The sequence below is a fragment of the Glycine max genome, chromosome 17 (assembly GCF_000004515.6).
Source record: "Glycine max cultivar Williams 82 chromosome 17, Glycine_max_v4.0, whole genome shotgun sequence".
Lineage (NCBI taxonomy): Eukaryota > Viridiplantae > Streptophyta > Magnoliopsida > Fabales > Fabaceae > Glycine > Glycine max.
In genome coordinates, this window is record NC_038253.2 from 3,588,702 (window position 1) to 3,613,244 (window position 24,543).

Consider the following 24,543-nt stretch of genomic DNA (forward strand, 5'->3'; position numbering starts at 1 on the left):
TGATTTGAATTAAATAATATATATAGTGGTAATGTAAAAAAAATTTGTTATCGTCTAACTACAAATAATATTATCTATGACATAAGTTTAATGATATTTATAATAGTTACTTGAAAAAAATGATAAATAATTTTAATTTTTTTACAAAGATAAATAATTTTAATTAAAATATAGTGTAGATGTTTTCACACTAACATACTTATTAAATGTTTATTATTTATAAATTCATTCCAAATAATTCTATGTTTACTGAGTAAAATAAATAAAAGTATTAAATACTATTAAATATTATAACTGTTTTTAAAAAAATAACTGTTAAATGACTTTTTATGTATTTTATTTTAATATAATAAAAAATGCTACTTCATCTCTTCTTAAATTTTTGGTTTTTTTAGTATTTTTTTTTTCTTTCAAAACTTTGGATGCCTTAACAATAAAAGTTCAGTTTGGTGAGAATCAAAATTTTAATTAAAAATATCCAATAATTTCTCAAGAAGATTTGTTTTAAAAAAATACGTGTTAAAATATAACAACCTTAAAATTTCAATATATAGTTGTACTTTTTTTTCCAACTATACCTTGCATGTTTTCGTAAAAAAAATAAAAATAGAATAAGTACTTCTCCGTAATGACATTTGCGCTGAGATAGAACATTTAATCCAATGTTACCATGTCTTGAACTCTCCATATATATAGAGACAAGAAAAATCAAATTACACTAATTTAATAATTGTTGTATCATTTTATAACTTTAAATAAAATGTGATTTTTATGAATCTAATTATTAAATTATATTTATATATTAGAAAGATTGTTTATGTGAAATTTTATCAAAATTAAATAATAATAAAATAATTAAATGATTCACATTTTAGTATATTTTAAAAAAATTAAATTACATCAATTTTAATTTATATAAAGATAGCAACGAATTTTAAATTAACATAAAATTTTGTATATATAATATAAGTAAAATAAATTTTAATCAATATATTTTAAAAAAATATTATTTGGTTGAAAATTATTTAAAAATATAATAATTAGTCAAAGTTTCATTGGTATAATTTGATTATATATATATATATATAGCAAATGTGTATAGAATTTACTAACTTGCATCACTTAATTTTTACAAGGGATAAGTTAAAAAATTATAACTACAAATTTCCTTAAAATAGAAAACTTACTAACTTACTACCTTATTCCTTTAAAAAAGAAGTGAGTGTAACTTAGCAAATCCATATATAAATTTATTTTAGTTGTAAAAATTTTAGTTCAACAACGTCTTCATCCTTGCGCAACTCCAAAAATGGTAACTGGAGTCGAGAGGATGTGAATGTGCAATGTAACAGAAATTGAGAAATTGGTGACGTTTTAAAATTATTTTTATTTAATTAAAATACTATGTGAGGTGGTAAAATATAGAAATATGATCGGTTGTCCCAGTAAAACTCTTTTACACTCATAGTGTACGGGCATTATTCTCTCTCTCTATATATATATTATTTTCAAAATAAATACACACCTAATATCAATATGTATGTGATATATTATGTTATACTTTTAACATTAATTAAATTGTTTAACAAGTTATAATTAAATATCAAAAATTATTTTTAAATAAACATATTATCTAGTCAATTCCTTTAAGGAATAATATTTTTTATATATATTAGAATCATAAAGAACAGACAAAAAAAATATTTTGTGATTTTTGTTTACAAAGACGATAATAAAATTTAAATACAAGACTTTAGGCAAGCTATCTAAATCTCGTCACTATTAATTTGGTTCTAATGAATAAATTTTGTGGCTCTTAATAAAGATTTTTCTATCACCAAAAAGATTTAGTTCAATTAGTTGAACTGTGTGCAATAATTATTATAAATTCCTAAGTTTGATTTCCTTTGATAAGAAAAACAGATTCTTACCATTAAAACTTAATTCCTATTAATATGTTCAAAGAAGCCAATTATTTATCAACATTATTAGATCTTGTTGATAAAAAATGCATTATAATGTATTATCATATACTTTTAATGATAAACTCAAGTACAATGTTTTAGGTATTTTTTATGTTCTTAAATTAAGTTTGAAGTTTCACCAAAGTATTCAACGTTGACTTTAAATGCTTATATTTATTGTGAGTACCAGGGTGAAAATTATATTTTTAACTAAATAACACGATAAAAAAATATTTAAGGATTATAAGTATTATTTTACTAACAATAAAAATTATGTTAAGTAAATTCTAATTAACGTTTCTCTAGATGATATCAGAATGTCGTTGATTTCGACCATCAAAATTGTACTAAACAGTGTCGAATGTCGGGTCCAACTCATTGTTATGTGTGGGGCACAAAAAGCCCAATACATCTGGGCTTAAATTTGGAGCGCAAGATACACTCCTGGGCTATTGCTTCCTGCACCCTTTCCATAGTATATTTTTGACCATTGAGATTGATCATTCCAAAAGTCAAAATCTATATAATCAACCCAAAAAAGGAGCGCAGGAAACAACCTAGAGGTACGGAATCCATAAGTGATAACAACATATTTGCAAACCCGGGTGGTATTAGAGGCTTTACCGTGTATATCATAGGGGTGTAAGCAGCTCATTGAGTTAAATCTAGTCTAATTTTTAATCCAACTCAATTAAATATAATTGGGTGGATTTACTTTTTTTTAGCAATCTAACCTTAATTGAGTTGATCATTGAGTTGAGTAATTAAAAAAATATTTTGAACTCTTTAACTCTTACAAAAATTATACTCCAGTTCTTAATATTCATTGCTTCATTTTTTCACAACTCACATTTATTAGATTGAGTTTTTTTAGAGGAAGAATAGTTATATCATTTCATTCATAGTGTGGGAAATGATACATGAAGGGATATAATTAAAAATATGAGAGCTAGCATAGAATCTTGAAGCCCTTTGTGAGCTACATGATTGACTTGCCTCTTAAGAAAACTCACCCTGGAGTTTAACATAGTAGCTAAATTTGCTCTACAATTTTGTGATAGAACATGAAAAGTAGTGGAGCCTTTGAAGTTTACAACCATATTGTCAACGACTGTTTTACAATCCATCTCAAATGATATTTGTGAATGTTGAGGTGATGTGTCCATTTAATTGCTTGTTAAGTGCCCAAGCTTCTGCTTCTTTGGATGAAGGTTTGCCATTTACGGTTACCATTAGTGCCTTGTAGAAACTCTCATTGTTGTCTCTCAAACAAATGCTAGCTCCAAATAAGTTATCATCATTAAAAATTACCGCATCGAGATTACACTTGAAGAATTGTCGAGGAAGAGGTGTCCAACGATCATTGCTCTCTAATGTGTTGAGGTGATGAGGTAGGTTGCGTGAATTGAATTGTGTACATTGATGAGGTACAGCTATGACCATAGATAAGCTACTGATGGGCTCATTTCCTCCTATCCCAAAGTTTAGAATTTTGAGATTTCCATATGCACCAAAGGCCAAGACAATTTTTTTCCTTCACATGATTATTAGAAATCTACAAAAGAGAAAAAATTAGTGTGTTGAAGTTGTCAGCCTTGTCCCATTCCTTCTCCATTAGGGTAAGGAGATTTGTTAGAATTCATTTGAAAGAGGGCAATTTTAAATTCATCAATTGTAAAAGGGAGCAAAAGGGATTCATTGTCATAAGAAGAAACATAGATGAGAATTTTACTGATAATAGGATCAAAATCATTACAATTATTATTGGCCTGAAACAAATTTTGGAAGTAAGAAACTACAACATCAGAAATCCCACAATGATCATAGGCTATGGACCCATCTGTAATAATTCATGGTCATAACATTTTGAAATTTTGTAACGCTCATCAGTTTTGAAAGCCATTTTGAATGGTTGTTAATGGATGATAATGGCCAATAAAGAATTGTAACAGCCAATAATGAGTGGTAATGGCTGATAAATGCATTCTTGACGGTAGAATGCCTATATAAGCACATGAATTTGGTCCCTGAGCTCATCCCTTCGAATTCAGTCTTATACACCATCTAGAGAGTGGAAGAGAGAGAGCTTGGAAGAACCAAAACAAGAAACTCTTCATAGCAATGGCTGGAGGTATGATTTGATCTGTAATTTCCGCATTTTATTAATAACCTGTGTTTCTTTGTAGTTTGTAATATCACAGGTTAAAAGAGATTTGTTCTAACATTTGGTATCAGAGCAAGAATTGCCTCTGCCTTGTCCATTTTCGTTTTTCGGAAGAAGTGTGGAAAATTTTTTGAGTTTGTGTCCCCATCCTTCAGCCAAAAAATCTTTGCTCTTTGTCTTCGGTATGAATCTTCTTGTGCGATGAGGTGGTTTAGCTTTTTTGAAATCTTCTTGTGCGATGAGGTGGTTTAGCTTTTTTGAAATCTTCTTGCTACCTTCTACTTTTTCATATTTTTTTTAATCAAGTTAGGGTATGCTTGAAAAATAAAAAATATGTACATTAATCCACTGAAACAGAGAAATTTGTGTTGAATGTACATAAAAACTGGAAGTTATACAAAATAAACACATTCTTAATCATTCATTTTGGTAATATTATCCATATAAATATATGAGCAAGCCTGATAGAGTTATTAGACATTGGAATCAATCAATAGATCTCCCATAACCTAATTTAACTTAGTTAGGTTTGGTTGAGTTTATTTGTTAAATAACTTAGATTTCAAGATGTTTATAATGTTTTTAAACTATAGAGGAATTTATTCAAATAAATATAAATTACATTTTACTATTATCATATTCATTTTTTTGTCTTAGGTCAGCCGTCAGAGATTATGAATATCTCTCAACTCATTGGTTAGAGACTATTTTCGCTCGCGGTGCGTAATTGCTGTTGATTCAAGAGAATTTTGCATAAGAAGATAATCGAATACATATTCTCTTATTAAATAAATCGTTCTCACCCATGTGAACATAATGTGACCTTATATGACTATGTCAATCCTTTAAATTTATTATCATATTGAATTTACTACAATTTTGAGAGATTATATATTTAGTACTATATTTACATTTTAAAAGATTGGATTCCTTAAACTTATATAAAGCCTTAGGTTAGTTAATAATTTTTTTAGAAGTAAATTTGTTGACCTATTTAAGAGAAAAGACTTTCGGCCCATTTTATTAAAAATAATATATATATATATATATATATATATATATATATATATATATATATATATATATATATATTAAAAAGGCTTATAAAAAAGGAATGTTCAACTCTTTTAAAATAAAAAAACAACAGACCAAACATAAAATAAGGTAAAACTTAACCTCATTTGTCACATTTCCACCTCTGAGTTGTTATTCTTTCCATTTGTCACTTAATTTTTCTTAAAAAATTAAAATGTTTCCTTTTCAAATTTAGTTCTCTATTTTTTATTTCAATTTCATCCTAAGTTTTACACATACTCTTCTTTTTTTAAAAAGAGGCTCTACTCATACTATAGTATGACGCTTAAAAGTTAATAAAATAATAAAGTGTGTTTATACCAAAGAAAGCGATATATGTAAGTATGCCCCTATTGTTATGGTCATTATGGATCTCATTAGATTTGTTTTGAATTAAAAATTCACCATTTGCATATACTTTTAATTCCAAAAGGAATTGTTGTTGATAAATTATAATATCAATGCTCTGAATGAAAGGAGCACTTGCTTAACAAAGCCTATGAAACACAAATAGAATTGCACGGAATCGTATAAAAGCAATATAATTTTTATCAAGTTGGATTTCCAGATAAATTATTTGGGTAAGATCATACCGATTTGCTTCCTGTTCAAAATAAGTTAGAATTCTAAATGGATCATGACATATGTGACAGGAATTTATGACTTCCTTAACTTCATCTGAGAATAAAAAAAATAATATCATACATTAGAGGACGTACGGTAAAATTGGTTGGTCTTGCTATTTGTTTTATATATATATATATATATATATATATATATATATATATATATATATATATATATATAAGTCTATTTGTTATATTCATTTATTGGCCATATGTAGGTAGAAATAATAATAAAAAAAAAGGGAATGTAATAGTATAGATTAAAAAAAAAGAAAAAAATAGTTAAATGATACGTATAAATTCATGACAACGTAATTAAGAAAAGAGTCGTTTTCTCAAAAATAAAATGATTAATATTCAAGAATGTAAGACCGTTTACTTATATAAAGATAATAATGTATTCCTACATCAAAATGGTCCACAAATAAAATAAACAACGTCAAACGTCAGTTCAATATTAAGCTTAACAATGAGCACATTCACAAGTATTTACCTATATTTTATACGTTGGGTTAATTTGCATGCGGCAACATGATCTAGCATGTAGGCGAGCTCACGCGCAGTGTGTAAATGAGTTTGTTGATTTATTTTATTTTTATTTTATTTTCATGTTTTGTAACTCAGAGCGTGTAAAACATCTTATGGTGTTGAGACATCATATGGTTATCATTAATAAAATTATATTTGCTTTATTATAAAATATGGCACCACAAAATTATGCTAGTGTTTTAATTATTGGTGCTACAACTTAATTTCTTTTATCTATTGATTTATTGTTTTTGATATTTTCATTTGGTTAAGAATATTAACGAATTTGGATCTTATCATGTTAATAAATCATATGATACTGTCCCATAATAGAAGATTAAATTCTTTGTTTTGATGTGTTGCACACCAACCGTCCAGAAGGCGAAGGAGTTTCGACAATTTGTTAAATCGCAACCCTCACTCTGAGCATTACTAGAGGAGATGATGGAGGTTTTTTATGACATCATTACCAATATTCTCCATCAAGTAAAGATCATCGGTGTTGTATTTAGTAATACCATATCATAGGAGTGTTCAATATATACAACTTAAGGATTGAATTTTTTAAATGTTTGGATTGAATTCAATACAACTTAATTAAAATATAGTCATATACAAATTGATTAATATGTTTTAATTTTTTTTTTCAATCCAACACAATATATATCATATAATTAAATTTATTATATATAAATTAATTATTAAATATAAAACATATTAATTTTTAACTCACATAATTTATTAAATTAAATCACATAATTTTTTTAAATTGTTATTTTTATCTTCGTCTTAATTTTGTTTATATTTTCTCATGTTAATACAATATTTTTTTATTTAAAATAAAAATATTGTATTAACATTAAAAAAATTAATTCTATTAATCAAATATTGTTACAATTTTACCTTTTTTAAATACATATAGCCATTATATATTTTTAAAACTTTAGATAAAAATAAATTATTATTCTAAAAAAATATTTAAATTTCATTAACCTAACTTTATAATCAAGTTATGTTGAGTCAAATATGTAAAAAATATATATATATAAAAATCTGACTCAATCAAACTTGTAAAAATTTGATTCAATTAAATAATAGATTTAATCAAATTCAACTCCAATCCAACCCATCATCACTTCGATCATATGATGATAACATTTGTTTTATTGCAACTCTTTAAGATCTTAATTGTGTGTGGGTTAATTTCATGATAACATTGGGGTATAAGTGATAACATGTATACATGCTAAACTTTTAGCTATATTTCATGGATTCATCAAGGCATGGAATAAAGGCCACGAGATAGTGATTTGACATTGATCTCATTGAATGTGTTGCCACTATTTGTTCATGGATGCATCACAATCATTTGTAACATCTAAGCATGGCGTGTGTTGCATGATGACCGCTCCTATGGCTCTCATATCTCTGTTGCCAGTTGACTGCAGGTATATATATATTATTTAACAATACATTTTGCAGCACATTATTTTTAATATATATTTTTCTATTTATTAAAATTTGTTAAAAACTATAAAATTAAGAGAAAGATTCATTAAATAAAAAATAATGACTCTTTTATTGATTAAGGGAGCACTCTCTGTTTATAAATATAAATATATGTTTGGGGATATAAGGTAGTGACTTTTTTTAGACTTTCAGGCTATACACTTACCATCAAGTTTGAAAAGGGAGATCGAGGAAGATCCTATCGTATAATGTTATTTTAGGAACATTCAAAGGCAATCAAAAGATTGCAAGAGCACTCTAAAAAATCAAGAGAACTTGAAGAATAATGACTTCAAGAAGTAAAAGCCGTTCATAAAAAAATGTTGTTCACCTTGTCTGGTTGATTTGGTGTCCTAAATATTATTCATGACGAGAGAGTTATTTATTCATTATATATGAAATTTTTAAAGAAATATTAATTCATTCGCTATGAAATAAATATTATTTTAGAGTCTTGTTCAAGAATTGAAAAATATCAAGTTCTAGTAAAAATTAACATAAGATTCTAATACTCGTTTCTTTGAAATCCGGGTTATCATTACTTTAATGTAGTGTGGACCTATCTTATATCATTTTTAACTATATTTTCTAAAAAAAAGAATAAATATTTATAAATATGTGTTGGCACGTGTGTGTATGAACCTATCATATTTAATAGAAATTTTAAATAGTATTTTATAGAATGAAATAAAATGTAATGAAAGTGAATACTAAATATAGGTAAAAGTTTTAAATTAAAATAAAATGTGAAAATGTAAGTGTCATCTTATTTTACTGTTTAACTTTATTTATTTTTCTCTCTCTTTAACCTCTAACAAATAAAGGGTAAAGTCTACATCATCATCTTTTTATTTAACTGTTTTTTTTCTCTATAAACTTAAGATTTACCTTTTCAAATAAACTATATAAATCACGTAAGACGGATATCTAATATTTTTATGCTTTTATTGAGAGAAAAACAAGATTAAGATTGACTATATTTTTTATCAGTAATGAAACTATATAAATATAAATAAGTAATAATATTGGTTTTAATAACAAACAATTTTAAGTGTATAAAATCAAATCGTCAATTATTTTTTTTCATATTCTCGCTACTTGTGGATACATCCTTCACGTCTATATAAAAAGGTAAATTTGTTTTCTTATTGTACTAAGTACTCATATTTTTTTTATAATTAAAACTATTTTTTAGTTTCTGAAAATTAACTTATATTGACAAAGTTATGTTAACTTTGAAGAGGAAATGTTGAAGAAAGAAAAAAAATTGAGAGGAAGGGAAATTCGTTGTGAGGAGTTTTGAATATGTTTTCTTGTGCTAAACCAGCCAGTGCAAGAAGCACACGTATAGACTGACACGTGATGTGGGCCCCAAAATTATTGGTTTTATAATGTTTGTAATAAAACCCGTTCCGTTCTGTTTTGAATGCTCCCTTTCTTTTTTGTTTTTTGGTCAAGAAAAGCTCCTTTATTTCAGCTGCCTCTCTGTATGTGGGCCACCCTCTTTATTGCTTCCACCTCATTATTGATATTCCATAACACTTCAATCACCAAACTACCCCTTTCCATTCAATCAATTACATTCTATCCTTAAAAATAAAATAATATATTATCAAAGTCTTGAATCGATGACACTTTATTTCAAGTACATATAATAAATGGGTTAGCTGAATTGGATAACATCATAAATGATCCAGATATAATAGTAGAGCATATGCTATTTTAACTTATACAAAAATACTTTTTTTTCGTTAAAATTGCTAGATAGATTATCTAATTCAATTATTTTTTTAAACATAATGATCCTTTTTAGTTTGGTAAAAAAATTAAAAAATTGAATTTAATCATCTACGGAAATTAAGTACTAAATCATATATGTGTCTTTCGATTGACATTCAGTCCTCCAACACCTACTCACGAAATAGCAACGCTTATACCCCAATAGATTCAATTAATTCTCATAATACTGTTTTTTTTTTTGGACAAAAATTACATTTTTAATCCCTCTTTGTCTCCACTTTTGATTTTAGTTTTCCTTTAAAATTATTGATAAATTTTATTCTTCTATTTTATCCAATCACGCAATCTTGGTCCCCGTCCAAAATTAGAAGTCGCTTGTTACGAAGAAATATTGATTGACACGTGTTATGTTTTGATTGACCAATGACAACACCGATGCATTTCATCTTTCCAGGATTCGACATCCAACCAGAATATTACATGTGACAGTAATCATCCAATAAGAATGTAACACATGACAATCAACATTCTTTTGTAACAATCAAAGTTTAATTCTAGAATGGGGGACAAGATTGCTTGATCGGATAAAATAGGGGGACAAAATTTGACAATAATTTTAAAGGAGAACCAAAATCAAAATTGGAGACAAATTGGAAAAAAAAAATACAATTTTACCTTTTTTTATGATTATTTTCTTCAAATACTTCTTCCTTTATTATCATCAACGTCTTTTAGGCCTTTTTTCTGTTGAAAGGAGGATAATTATATTATATAAAAAAGATCAAAGAGTCAATACATGTAGAACTATCATAAAAAAAAATTATAGACAAGTAAAAGATTAAGATGCTCTAACTAAAGAATGAACGATTTGATTGATTTGTCGACACACAAAATAAATATAACAATTTTGAAAACATGATAATTTAGCAGCAGGTCTTCTAATAATATTTTCAGCTTCATTGTTCATGAACGTCCATCTTCTAAAAACACCTTTTAGGCCTAATTCATAGGAATTGGCATATTTTGATAGTAAATAACATTATTTTGTTTATTTGTTTCAAATATATAAAAATAATATTTGTCCAATTGAGTGAGGTGAGATACTGGTGACAAGTGTGGTGATATATTGTTGATGAAGCAGTAGTGAAACCCACCTATAGGATCCTAAGGACACCTTGATGCGCAACGCAACAAAATTCTAACAAGGTAGGATAGGAAGTTATATAATTAAGATGCATTGATAAAACTCATGTCATCAACCAACTACCACCCGTGATTTCCTTGCTATTTTTGCAGTCACACAAGGTTGTCCATATGGTGGCAATTCATTAAATCGGGCAGAGAAAGGAGACATTCTTATTAGAGCTTCATTGTAATTAGACAAGCTACTATAGCCAAGTTTTTTTTAAGATGTATTCCCACCTTAATTAACCAAGTGTAGACTAATGTTGGGATTGGTAGTAACTATTAGATGTTTAGATAATTTGATCAATACTTAGTTATTCATTAATGTGGGATCTATGGTGCAGGATTATGAGATACAGTAAGTGGTTATTAGTTATTTGTATCATGTTAGACGAAAATAATAAATAACCATGTCTCTGTATTAGTGGCTTATATTTTGAAGGTGTATACGTTTATGTTTCTTTTCTTTGGTTGTAAACATTCGATTAATATATATATATATATATATATATATATGTATATATATATATATGTATATATATATATATATATATATTCGCTGATAAAAAAATACTTAGTTGTCATGATTTTTTATTTTCACGTGTTAAAGTTGAGTCCTTTAGATTAATTATATACCTTAGTCAAGCAAAGATGATGTAAATTATATCTTTATCGGAACAAATTAAATGTATAAGTTATTTGGGTTATTAATGAACTTAATATTAGTTCAAAACAACATTTAATTGCAACAAATTCAAAAATTTGATTTATTATTATAAAATTTTGTTGTATTCATATGAGTAAAAATAATTTATTTAATAAAAAAATTTATATTTAATTCTTATCATATCTAAAATTTTCTTAAACCAATAATAATCATAAATCACAAACAAGATTAATTTTTGATTCAATGATTTAGTGAGTTAGGAAATATTCTTAATTTTTAACCCAAGATGCCAAGAAAAAAAAACATTTAATTACAATATATTCAAAATTAAAAAAAAACATTTATGTGAATTTTATATAAATGTGATGTGAAAATAGAAGTATACAATTGTCATCAACTAATAATTTTGTAAGAATGAAAAGTAAAAAAATATTAAATTTCAAAGGCTAAGTATATATTTAAGTCTAATAAATATTAAATTCATAAAGACTGTGCTTTATTTTTACAAATTTGTTGTTATTTAGGATAAAACAATAGTTGATTGAGAATGAAAATAAAGATTAAAAGCAAACAAGAACGTGATAACATAAGTTAAGGGAAAATCAATAATGATTATTGTTTTCAGGATTAGGTTTTGCACAATGAGAATCAACAGCCCTATTGTTAATTCTCAATGCTTGCATTGATTCAATTTTGAAGTTGAATTAATCTAAAAGAATTAATGTTTGCTTTCAAGATACGAAAATCGTGTTTAACCAAAATAACCCATACTTTTGTGATATTTAGATTCAAATTAAACCCTTTATCGTTTTTTATCAACATTCTAACCATAACACGAATTATACTTTATACATTTTTAATATTTTTTTTTTGTATTTTTAACCTAAAAATGTTTGTATTAAAATATACACAACTTATTTTTTTTAACCCGAAGTGGTAATATATATTATTATTATTGTTAATTATAAATTATTCCTTTCAGTCTTATATATTGGTCACATTCTAGAAGAAATACTTTTGATTTTATTTATAAGGCATCAACTAATTTATTAATAATGATTTTTCAATTTTGTCCTTTATATTATTCTCAACACTTTATTATTAAAGAAGTCTATTTTTCATATTATTGGTTCATATCCATTGATGAAATAATAAAGTAATGAGTGAATATTAATAATGACGTGAAAGAGAGAAAATGTAAGATAAAAATTTAGGTCAAACATTTAATTAATCATTAGTGAAATTAGTTAGATGTCTAATTATGTTATAATATAATTTAAAACTTGTTTTATTTTTAGACATATTTAATGATTTAATTTTTTTTGTTAATTTTGATGATTCTCTTGTTAAAAGTGATTAATATATAGGATTGGAGTACAATTTGAATTCCTTTCAAGGGTATTTCTTATACTTTCTCCATACTTATTTTAAATTACAATTTATGAGACTACTTTAATACGATACTTTCTTCATCGTAACTTTCAGTTTAAAGCTTATTTTATAATTGCAAGTTTGCAAAATGAAATAATAATTGTGGGTACTCTTTTTTCACTAATAGAAAAACAACAAACACTATAAAACAAAAACAGTTAGTTACAAAATAGCAATGAGTGTTTTTTCTTTTTAGGATGCAATGAGTGTTTTGTTGAAAGAGAGAGTGGAGCATATTTCTTTTCCGTGCTTCGATGTTTTTGCACAGTATAAAGTGGAGGAAATATAAAATATTTATAAGAAAACGATAGATTATATCAGGGATATAAATGTAATTTGGTAGGGATAAGTACATTTGTGTTCGGAGTGGGCTCGACCAGGTCGCTTTCGACATTTCACAATCAGTGGGCCCAGTGATGTGGTTCCAGTAATCGCTGTCCCAATACACAGGACACGTTGCTTCCATCCAACGGTCTAAATAGCATGGAATCCTTATCAACCAGAGAGGTAACGACACTCCAGTATTTCTTTGGTCGGAGCAAAATTGCCAAGAAAACAATAAAAACAAATGAAAATTATGTTTATTGTTTAATTGAAAAGAAAAAATAAGATTTGTTTTTCAAAATATAAAAAAGATTGAAGTACTAACATATTTATTGTCATTATACAAAATTGATATAGTTATATGTTTTTCATTTTCAATAAAACAAAACAAAATTAATCATTTTTCTTCTAATTTAAATATTGGAAATTTTCTTTATTTTAAAATATTTTTTTGTATGTCTAAATAGAGTATTAATGTCATATTCGTCGATTCTAAGATTATATTTCTTGTTCAAAATTTACAAGAAAAAAAGAAGAAGCCGATAACACTTTTTAGATGAAGAGACTTTCTTTGTTTTTTTACAGATATCTAATTTGAAATTGAAAATGTAATAATAAAGTATATACATTGAGATTTGAGAGGAAGGCTGTACATTTTAGTTACAAATACATCAATTAACATTATAATTAAAAATTGTTAAATTTCTCTTTGTATTTTATTTTTCTGATTTCATATCTATTCAACTGATAACAACTTGTGTTTTTAATAATAACATTTTAGTAACTACCCAAGAATAAGTCTATCGCAATAAACACAATTGAAACCAAATAACTACTGAGAATAATAATATTATAATATTTATTTGAAACACATGATTATTTCAATTAACTATTGTACATCAGTAAGCTCAACATGTTCTAGATATTTGACCGTGCAATCACATAGCCTCTATTAAACTACTAACGTTTATATTTCCTATTGCCTATACCGTATCTCAATAATTGAAAATGACAAATTTTTCAAGAGCCTGGCCCACTGACAAGCGACCTAGATAGTACTACTACATTATTATTAAGGTAAAATAATCACAAGAAAATAATCGGTTCAAGCTGGAAAAAGTAAAATAAAATCACATGAATTAGATTATGACACCACCCGTTAAATAAAATAATAGAGCATGAAATAAAAAAAATTAATTGTTGGGTATTTCTCTAGCAATGATCACCCACAAAATTCCAAACAAAACCAGGGGCTTAGGCCCAACCACTCCATGAATTAATAATAATACCTCTAAGATGGCTTTATAGTTGGTATTATAAAGACACCTACCCACAACACCCCCTTTCTCCAATTCCTCTCACTCACCACAACAACTCCTTTTTTTACCTCTTCACATTCTCCATTTCACAGGGTTCTGATCATGTTGGGGAAGAGGCCCCGGCCAATGATCGGAAAGTTGTCGGAGTTGTTGGTCTCGAGAGGCCGCACGGTGGCATATTTGGACACCACCGGAAGCCCTAGAGGCCCATTAGACATGAAGATGATGCAATCATCACCAAGAGGCTTAAAAAACTATGATCTTGGTGGTGTTGGTCTTGGAATTGTAGTGGCTCTTGATAAATCCAACGAGGTTGCTGCACGTGAAGTTTTGCCCAAACACGCCGTTTGCACCTCCAATTTGAACCGGTCCGGCCCAATCCCGGTTCACTACACCAAAAACCCAGATGAATTTGATGTGGAGGAATACACCTATGTGACATGCCACGTACCTAACAAAACGTTCACTAAGGTATACTATGATGGTGGTGAAGGTGAAATTCGGAGACATTACAACAACAGCAACGTTGGAGTTCTCAGAAGAACCGCACCACAACCTTTGATTGTTGAGGCCGAATCATTGTACCCCACATCGAATTTTCTCAGTTCATGTCACTTATGCGGAAAGAAACTCCACGGCAAAGACATATACATGTACAGGTATCGTATTAACTCAACGTACCCAAAAAAATTTATTGCTTAATTAATTAAATTTTGCGTTTTTTTTAGATATATCAATAATAATAATAATAATTGGCGTGTGGTTTTGTACCACAGAGGAGAGAAAGCGTTTTGTAGCCCAGAGTGTCGTTCGAGTCAAATAATGATGGACGAACGGAAGGAACGGTGTAGGTCAGAAGCTTCAAGGTCTGTGGAAATGTCAAGCTCGCCATATGCAAGGGAACAGATATTTTCAACTGGGATTCTTGCGCTTTAGCGTTACTCTCTGGGTGCGGAAATAAATTAATTCACCAGAGATTGATGAGTCTAAGCTATGAATAATATACCTATAGCTACTACGTATATACATAATAATAATAATATACGGCTATACTATTATTGACTATCTGGAATTAATAGTATATGAGAGTTAATTAAGACAGCTTGATTGGAAACAACAAAGAAAAGTTTTGATCGGCTAAAGGGGTAGACATTCTGATGTATTTTTGTATTACCAAGAAGGCAAAGAGTTATGAATTTTCAGATCTCAGTTGCACACATTAAAGTTTGTTCTGTTTCTGAGTTCTGTTTCAAAGATCATAGATTAACTCAGACTGTTTCTGGGTGTTTTTTTTTTTTTTTTTTGTTAAAATACAGAATAAAGCTTCAATTTTGTAATCAGAAATTATAAAAACAATTGTACTAATCCTTCCAAAATTTGGACCATCAAAATAGTTTAAAACTTTAAATGATCGTCATATTTTATCATTAAATAGTCTCTTAAATTATAGCCCATGTTTAATTGTGAGATTTTATTTTCAAAGACCCTAAGTTAATAGAAATTAGAGAGTATTTATCTAAAATAAATTAAATTGAACAAGTACTTAATCTATTACCAAAATTTTCCCTTAAAAGTTCTTTCCTGAAAACTAGTTGTAGTCTTTTAATTATTTTAAGAAATAAATTTGATGACTACATTTTTTATCTAAAATATAATGTTGGTCATTCATTTTTTATTTTATCCCTAGATATTTTTAGGAATTTAGTTCTTATTCAGTTCTCTCTCTTTACTGGAAAAAAAATCAAGTACTCTCTCTCTCTCAAAGCCTGACACGTATAGAATAACAAAAATTTGTACTTTTGTTATATTATTGTGGCATGTTTCATTTCACAATAATTTTAAGCGCATCCCATAGTTTTTTTTAAAAGTTATTTAACAAGAAATAACGAGGGCAGAGTTGAAAATATTAACTCAAAAGAGATTAAATTGATAAAAATGTTTACATACGATCCAAATTAAAAGTAAACTTAATATACAGGGACCGAGAATATTTAAAAATTTTCCATCTCAAAATTTCTTCCCCTATTTTGTTCTATAGCGGATTGCTTTAATTGCAGCTCATAAATGGTTCATAAGTCATCTAAAAATGACAAATGGGGAAGACTTGAGAGAGGAGAAAGTGGGGGTAAAAGTGTAAAACTAAAAGGGTGCATGTATTGGGACCTTTTTTTGAACACAAGAAGAAGAAGCTGTCTCATAAATGTGTTATTTCGTCGTTTAAGTGGATGCCATTCAGTGGGGACCATTGGATGGGACCCGCTTTGAAAATGAATACACCACCAATGTCCAATAGAATGAATATGACAAGGGAATCCAACTATCCCCACTAAGAAAAAGAAAACAAGAAAAATCATCAAACGAGAAAGAGAATCATATCATGGTTCCTACTTCCTAGCTACTTTATGCTTGGGTACCCCCTTTTATTATTCGTGACTCGTCACCATATGCCCCCACTACCAATCTCTATTTCTCCTCCAAAAATTTATTTCCTTAAAAGTGAACATGATTCTGCTCCCTGCTCTCAGGAGAGGGCTAAGTGCTATGTCGACATACATAGTCATAGATCTGTTGCTTTTGCTACTTTTTTTTTCTCATAAGCTATTCAAGTATTGTTAGCGTGGCTGAATTTCATTTGCATAGTTTAGACTTTAGAGAAAAAAAAAGGGGGGGTCAGTGATATTATTATTGTGCACAGAAAAACTTACGTAGTTTGCATGAGTTCGAGAAAGAAACAAAAAGCAATGGCTTTCACATCTTCTACCTCATGGATGGAGTAACTATTTTGAGTATTTTCATTTACTGAATAGTCCAAGGCAAAATGCCTCAAACATGACTTTCAAATCCACGAGATAATTTCCTTTGAATAGTTTATGGGGTAAAGGTAGTAATTTATTGTTGTTGTGGTGCATACAAACTTAATAGTTTGAAAAGAAGAAAATTTTGAGATTGATTAAGTGGTAATTGTAGGGTGAGTGGTTTAGGGAGTGTAATTAACGGAAAACAAAGCAATAGAACAAAACTAACTAAAAGAAAATAATGGGACAAATATAATGATTTATGGAGGTAGTTATAAGAATAATATCTTAAAGCATATTTTAATTAAGTTCTTTAAGCATGTTGTTAAGAGTTAAAACTCATTTAAATCATTTTTATGTCTCTAAAGGAATTAGTTTCTGATTATCTATTGGAAAATATCTTAAAGCCTACCAAAAAAGAAAAATCACACATCCCCTTTATATATATAGATAGTAAATTTTATTGAAATATTTTAAAGTTGTAATTATGTACTTTTTTAAACTAATATTTTTATACCCATTAACATATTTAAAAGGTTTTATCATAAAAGTGAAGCTTTAAATAATTTTAATAAATTCGTTAAACATTTGAAAATGTCCAAGTCAATATTGAAATAGAGACTTATAAAAGTTAGTTTTAAACCTTAGATCAGAAAATAAGTCAAGCAAAACATAATTCAACCCATTTTCACCCTTAGGTTTAATAATAATAATAACTTTTTTGTTTGGTAGCTATACAAAATGAGAAAATAAAATTGCATTGAAAATTATAATAACTTTCTCTTATTGACAAAACATGAAAATGATCAAAATTGACAAACCCATCTACACAATATGCATGAACTCTTCTACAAGTTTTTGTCGATGAAACATGCAATCTCTATTGACTAGCTATTCCAAATATATGAATATGTCATTTAAATTTCTACATCCATTTCAAATCCCCAAATTTCTTTATTAAACTCCTCTCGAATAGATAATAATCCCTACGATAGTATTTTTAAGTAACGTTAACAACACTTTTATTTGTTTCTTATAAAATTGATTAGTATTAAATTGGATTTTACTTTTTTTATCTGTAAGAATAAAAAAAAATATTAAAAGATCTACAACACTCACCCTTTATTCAATCAACTAAGATAAACACTCTTAGTAATTAGATTTGGTTCTAATAAAGAAAAAGTAGACTTTAAAAACAAAAATGTCAACGAGTATTGATTTACAAATCAATGATTACACTTGTAAACAACTTAAGTTCTACACATTTAAATTTTATTAAGGTTTAATCAACACGTAAAATATAAGTTCAACACTTTAAGTTTGTGACTCTTAAAATATATTTATGAGAAATGCATACTTTATTTTGAATGATAGTGACAAGTTTCAGTCTTTGTCTTAAAATATCATGTTTTCGGAACAAATGCCTAGGGCTTTATTTCCCCTCCCCGAAATATAATAATAAACAATTTGGTTAAATAACAACTCATTATTTTAGTCTGAATAAAAAAATTCTAACTAAATTAAACTTTAAAAAAATAAAGAGAGGAGACTAAGCATAAGTTTAACACTTGGGGCAAAATTACACAGCTAAGTTGATAGATACCTCCCAAGCTGTGCACAAAGGTATTAATAGAAGACACACCATTCATGCATGCAACGGCTAAATAACTGTAGTATTACAAATGTAATAACCATACATAAGCACAGAAGAAACAATCGGTATTGTAAAACCGTTCTTACATACTTTAATCCTCCCTTGTTTATCGCGGAGAGTTGCACACCAACACATTTTACTGATAGTACATTAGGTGTTGGGTGGTCGCAACATTCTGGAATCTTGCATCATAACCAGCCCCAGGAGCACCCATTCCCATGGCTACCTGTTTTAGGGCATGTTGACCTTGTTGATGCATAAGGGCATGTGCACCACCCATTTTACTCAAAGCCATTTGGCGTTCATAAGCTGCAAGACTAGCAAGAGAAAATCCCGACACATTCGCAGAAGTAGGTGGTGGGAGAGGAGTTGAGGCAGTCCCTGGAGGAGTAGGCTTGCTACCCCATGAACACTGAAATATATTAAAAGCATTAGATACAACATTTTCCAAAGTCTTTACTTCAGAGTTAGAAAGCTCAAATTGTATATGGTTAGAGTACGATGTAAGATCTCTATGGACAAGGGACTAGCTTTTTTTGAGAAAAAAGGTAAATAAATAATTGTATTTTACTTCAAAATATCTTTTTTTTAAACAGAATTACATATGACATAAAATTCTAATTTAATAACCGGGACACCATTTTTCAAGGAGCACCCAAATAACAGATGACATTAAATTCTAGTTTAATAACTGGGACACCATTTTCTCAAGTAGAATCCAAGTAAATGGGTAAGTGGCAAGAATACCTTCCATACGAACAGCCATAAATATTACACTGCTACAATAATATGACACACAACATACTAGAATTATCAACATATAAATATCTTGCTATTAACAACATACCTTGATAGGTTTGCCAAATAGAATTCGAGCATTACCCATCTGTATAGCAAGAGCTGCTTCAGCATGGGTACTGTATCTCACAAACCCAAAACCTTTGTCTCGTTGCACCCTAACATCTTCAATAGTTCCGGCATTAAGAGAATGAAAATGTTGATGGAGATCAACAGAAGTAACCTGCAATTTCACAGCCTATGAAAACTGCCACAAAGCAATTTTACAACAAACAGAATTTACACAACTTGGCTATACATATTTAATGCTGCTCACAAGTTGCAAATCTAACTGCCTAATATAGTACTGAAGCACTGTATCTATGCACAAAGCTACAAGAGCAGTTTATACTACACAAGCACAAATTTATATAGCCAGGAAAAAGTATTTCAGATGGATATGAAGAACTAAAAAGGTAAAAGCTCTGGGAAAAATATTATCCTTGCCTCTGGAGCAAGATTGCCAACATAAACAGTGGTATATTGAGGATTCTTCTCAGGAGTGTCATCATTGGTTGTTTCTTGGCCATCTTCTACAAAAAAAAAAAAAGCCAACCATAAGCAAAGATCATTCACCAATCAAAATCTACAATCATGCCATAATGATCAATTGATGGAAAAATATCAATATAACTGCAAAAGATAATATTTAAAAAATGCCAATCATGATGAACATATAGAAGATAAATCAAAATATTATATCAGCTGATAGAAAAGCTAATATTTGGAAATTGGAAGTGTCTCGTTAAAATTAAAATACTATTTGAAACAAACTTTCCTGTCCGATAGCAACGGGTTTAAAACTACACTTCATATGTAAACAGGAGATGAAAATTAGAATCCAATCATCTCTAAAGCCAACTGAAACTGCAAATCATAATAAATAAACTCAATCTCACCAGATGATCCATTGGTCAACTCCACGACACTTCTCGAATCTGAAGTCTGCTTTTCATCACTGGCACTGGCCCCTTTGGTTGCCCAATTACAACGAATCTGTCTACTTCCAAGCCATTTTCCTGAAGTGTTGGGGAAACATTAAAAGATTAAAAAAATTAGATACAAATGAAGCATCAAATGCAATTAACAACAAACAAAAATTAACCAAACAGTAATTTAGTGAACGAAATATCCCATGGAAATTATCACTGCTGATGGTGAGGACTTGATACCAAAAATTTATGTTCAAGGACCAAATAAAAGGTCAAAATGGTTATTTGATTTTCAAAATAAATAACAGCCAATTACTATGTCCCATTATCAGATCCCCCCTATATAGTATTAAAGATTCAATTATCATATATAAACTTCACAATATTCATTCATACATCACGTGAAGCATGTTAAAAATGAAAAACTAGCATTTACAAAATGAGTTTATCTTACCAGTCAAATCATTTATAGCACTTTGAGCATCCTGATAAATTGAATCACAGAACCAAAACATCCTACCATTAGAATGGAAAACACCAAAAGCTGTAAGAATAAATGTGGAAATGAAGTGACTATTTCATGCCTGCTGATTCCGAAAAGAAACAAACCCAAATCCCCTGGAACGGCCTGTCTTCTGATCCCACATTACCCTTGCATCACTGTAACCAACAAGCCAAAGTAGTCAATAGTGGATAGCAGTGCGTGGCGGTCAGCCTCCCAAAACACTATAGCGGTAGCAGGATGGCCGCAATTTTGATCCCTAAGTACATTTATATTGCAAGATATATATATATATATATATATATATATATATATATATATATATATATATATATAATATGCTGAAAAAAAATAAAAAAAACACTTAAAATTAAACACATTCATAACCAAGTTTCCCGAAACAGCAAAAGAAATAAGAAAGTTGAAAGAAAAAAATGAAAGAAAGGGTTGATGAAGGGCTGTCAGAACAGTGGCCAGAATTGCTGCTGAGAATGCCGCCGGAGACACTACCGGAAAAGGATTGAAGGTTGGGCAGAGGTAGGGTTGAGAGGGTGGAGCATTGTGTGGGAACAGAGCTACTAGGGTTGAAAATGAACAGAGCTAGGTCGACTACGAGTTTAATAGTTTGGACTTTGGAGCAAGTAAAACTCACCATTTTACTTAAAGACATGTTTTTAATTTATTTTATTTTATTTTTTTAAAAGAACCCTTAAATGAAATGCAACATTTTGCTCCTAATTATTTTTTAAGAAAAAACAACAAATAACGATGTTTAGTGTCGTCTTCTTCCCCATGACTTAAACCTGGCTGTTGCAACTGCATCTGTCACAAAACTCCGCGATTTTGGCCATGAAGAGCGGCGTGACGGCCACAACAGTGAGGTGCAGCGCAATGCACCTCTTAGGAGCGGCAGTCAGCTGCTCCACAGCACCACTATAGCACACAAAAGTGGTGCTATTAGCTACTATGCAACGAACCATAATAATCATATCATTATACTACAAATATGAATTGATTTCACATATAAATTCAGGTATCTGCATTTCCAACAAAATATCTATAGTACACCACAAAACAAAATAGCAATGAGAAGGAAAAATAGAGGGTATATAAAAACTTACGAACAACTAGGATATACAGAGAAGCAAGCATACAATGTGGCATCTGTAACCTCAGGACTAAGGTCACCGACAAAAATATTAAAGTGACCTGAATCCAAAAGGAGAGAAAAAGGTGAAGTTGTCTTTCCATAATACAAAGCACAATAAAATGACCTCAAAAAGTACATGGCCAGCAAGAATATAACCTGAGGTATCCTCTCTCTGGCTGCTAGCATAAGCCCAGTTAACCTTAATAGGCTGCCCAAAACTGTAGACAATGTGTTGTTGTGTTTAAATATTAAATTAATAAAAGTTGTACCATAAATCAAAATTAAGATTCCACATACATATTCCTCCCATTGAGAGTTACAATAGCAAATGCAGCAGAACTGCGATCAAAGTAGTCCACAAACCCATAGGATGACTGCAAATAACAAAATAATGCAGATCATCAAGATTGAGATGACGCAAGAAGAGCACATAATATGGAAATCACATATGCCTAACATCTAGCCAAAGATCTTTTGGTGAATACCCAACTTGTTATTCACTACAGGCAGCTAATGGAAATCATGAATTCTATCATACATTATCAAATATCACTCCATCATTTTATTCTTTCTTTGAAGATATCATTAATTCATTATAAAGTATAAACAAAGCTGACCTTCTCTTTCCTAATAAGCTTGCATCCTTCAAGGGCGCCTGCAGTTGAAAAAAGCTCTTGAAGAAGGGAATCTGTAACCTGGGGATGAATGTTGCCTACATAACTGCATATCCGCCAGAAAAGTGATTAGATATTTAAAATGAAATACACAAAGCAAAACGGTAAGTTAATAAGCCCAGGGGACAAAAAAAATGGATTCACTTACTATATAAAAAGAGAGACCAACAGATAAAATTAAAATATTTCTAACTAAGGATTATCTTAGAGACAATGAAGTCAACAAGTGACCTAATGAAGCTAAACTGGAAGAAAAAAATGATTAAATCAAAATAAACAAAAGAACAGTCGAATATGTTAATTTTAAAAAAATGAAAATAAAATGTCTATTAACACTCACACACTGCGGCATGAACTCGAATCAAAGCCAGGTGGCAGATTTCCACTCAAGATAGGCTCTATCTGCAAAATAAAAATGTAAGAAGACAGAAAAAAAAAGAGTTCCTAAAAGTAAAATTATCCACCCTCCTCTCAACTAATCTAATCAAACAAATCGCATTTCGAAAACCATAAAAATACCTACAAGTCTCAACAAGTAAAAAGAAAAAAAAAACAAAACGACAAGACGAATTCGCACCACTAAATCACACGTATCTAACAGAAATTAAAAACTGATAGTTGATCAATTAGCGTGAAATTGAAGTAAAACAGTAATCACGATTATAAGACGACGGATTTGGAATAATTAAGCTGAAAATAACAATAATAAGTACTATGAAGATTGAGAAAAATAAAACTAAAAATGAGAAAATAATAAGAAGGAAGGGAAAAGAGGAACCTGAGGAGGAGTAAGTAGAGCAGGGTGGTGGTAGAGAGATGGTTGCATCATGGCTTGCTGCCTTAACCTCTGAGGCTGCATCTTCAATTCTAGGGTTAGGGATGCAGAAGAAGAAGAATAAATGGGGATTCAAAGGAAATGGAAGCAAAACTGAAAAACAAGAGAAAGAAAAAAACAAAATAAAGGAAAAATAAAAAAAGGGAAAAAAGAAAAAGAAAAACCCTCGAAAGAGAGGGGAAAGAAGAGAGACAAAGGAAAGACGAAGAAGATGATACAGGTTTGTTTTGGAGGGACCTAGTCTCAGACACACTTCGCCTTTAAAACAAGTTGAAAGAAAGGCCATTAAAAAATAATATTAATTGAAAGGGATAAGCTACAGAGAGGACCACCGCTTCCGCTAGATTTTGTCTCTGAACTACGCTCATGGACTTCTTTTCCCAAGCCCAGAAAGGAATTATAACTCTGAGAGGCCCATTATTGCAAAAGGAATTTTTGTTTTTTGTGATTTTTGCATATTGAAAAATCTATAATCCAGCTCGGAGGAGAATAAGACATTTTAGACAAAAATTATAGTTGAAAGTGTATTATTTTCATGAGGAGTAATTTATGTACAGATCCAAAAGATACCTGGAAATTTACAAAAGAGATAAATAGAAATCATAAAAGATAAAGAAAGATATGATTAACCAT

At 29.2% G+C, this 24,543-nt stretch overlaps 2 protein-coding genes across 3 annotated transcripts; one reads left to right on the top strand and one right to left on the bottom strand.

The window, feature by feature from the left end:
* Nucleotides 1-14,516: 14,516 nt before the first annotated feature.
* LOC100816402 (FCS-like zinc-finger domain-containing protein) lies at nt 14,517-15,939 on the top strand. Its single transcript, NM_001289205.2, has 2 exons — nt 14,517-15,190; nt 15,308-15,939. The coding sequence occupies exons 1-2, from the start codon at nt 14,634-14,636 to the stop codon at nt 15,465-15,467; spliced, it is 717 nt and encodes a 238-aa protein (NP_001276134.1). The 5' UTR covers nt 14,517-14,633; the 3' UTR covers nt 15,468-15,939.
* A 3,013-nt stretch (nt 15,940-18,952) lies between these two features.
* On the bottom strand, nt 18,953-24,189 carry LOC100813736 (oligouridylate-binding protein 1). Of its 2 annotated transcripts, none has more exons than XM_006600376.4 (12): nt 23,854-24,189; nt 23,416-23,477; nt 23,019-23,121; nt 22,699-22,775; nt 22,558-22,619; nt 22,373-22,460; nt 21,334-21,409; nt 21,204-21,234; nt 20,717-20,836; nt 20,265-20,347; nt 19,828-20,001; nt 18,953-19,392 (listed from the first exon to the last, which is right to left on the bottom strand). In XM_006600376.4, the coding sequence occupies exons 1-12, from the start codon at nt 23,932-23,934 to the stop codon at nt 19,117-19,119; spliced, it is 1,233 nt and encodes a 410-aa protein (XP_006600439.1). In that variant the 5' UTR covers nt 23,935-24,189; the 3' UTR covers nt 18,953-19,116. The 2 variants fall into 2 exon arrangements, with proteins under 2 accessions (XP_006600439.1, XP_006600438.1); XM_006600375.3 differs by having other exon boundaries at nt 20,265-20,350.
* Between the last annotated feature and the right edge of the window lie 354 nt (nt 24,190-24,543).

Coding starts and splice junctions, on each gene's coding strand:
- LOC100813736 (XM_006600375.3), bottom strand. CDS start 23,934: ATGCAGCCTCAGAGGTTAAGGCAGCAAGCCATGATGCAACCATCTCTC. Junction 23,478..23,853: donor CTCTACTTACTCCTCCTCAG/GTTCCTCTTTTC, acceptor TTTATTTTGCAG/ATAGAGCCTATCTTGAGTGG. Junction 21,235..21,333: donor TTTCTTTTCGGAATCAGCAG/GCATGAAATAGT, acceptor TCAATTTATCAG/GATGCTCAAAGTGCTATAAA.
- LOC100816402 (NM_001289205.2), top strand. CDS start 14,634: ATGTTGGGGAAGAGGCCCCGGCCAATGATCGGAAAGTTGTCGGAGTTG. Junction 15,191..15,307: donor AAAGACATATACATGTACAG/GTATCGTATTAA, acceptor TTTGTACCACAG/AGGAGAGAAAGCGTTTTGTA.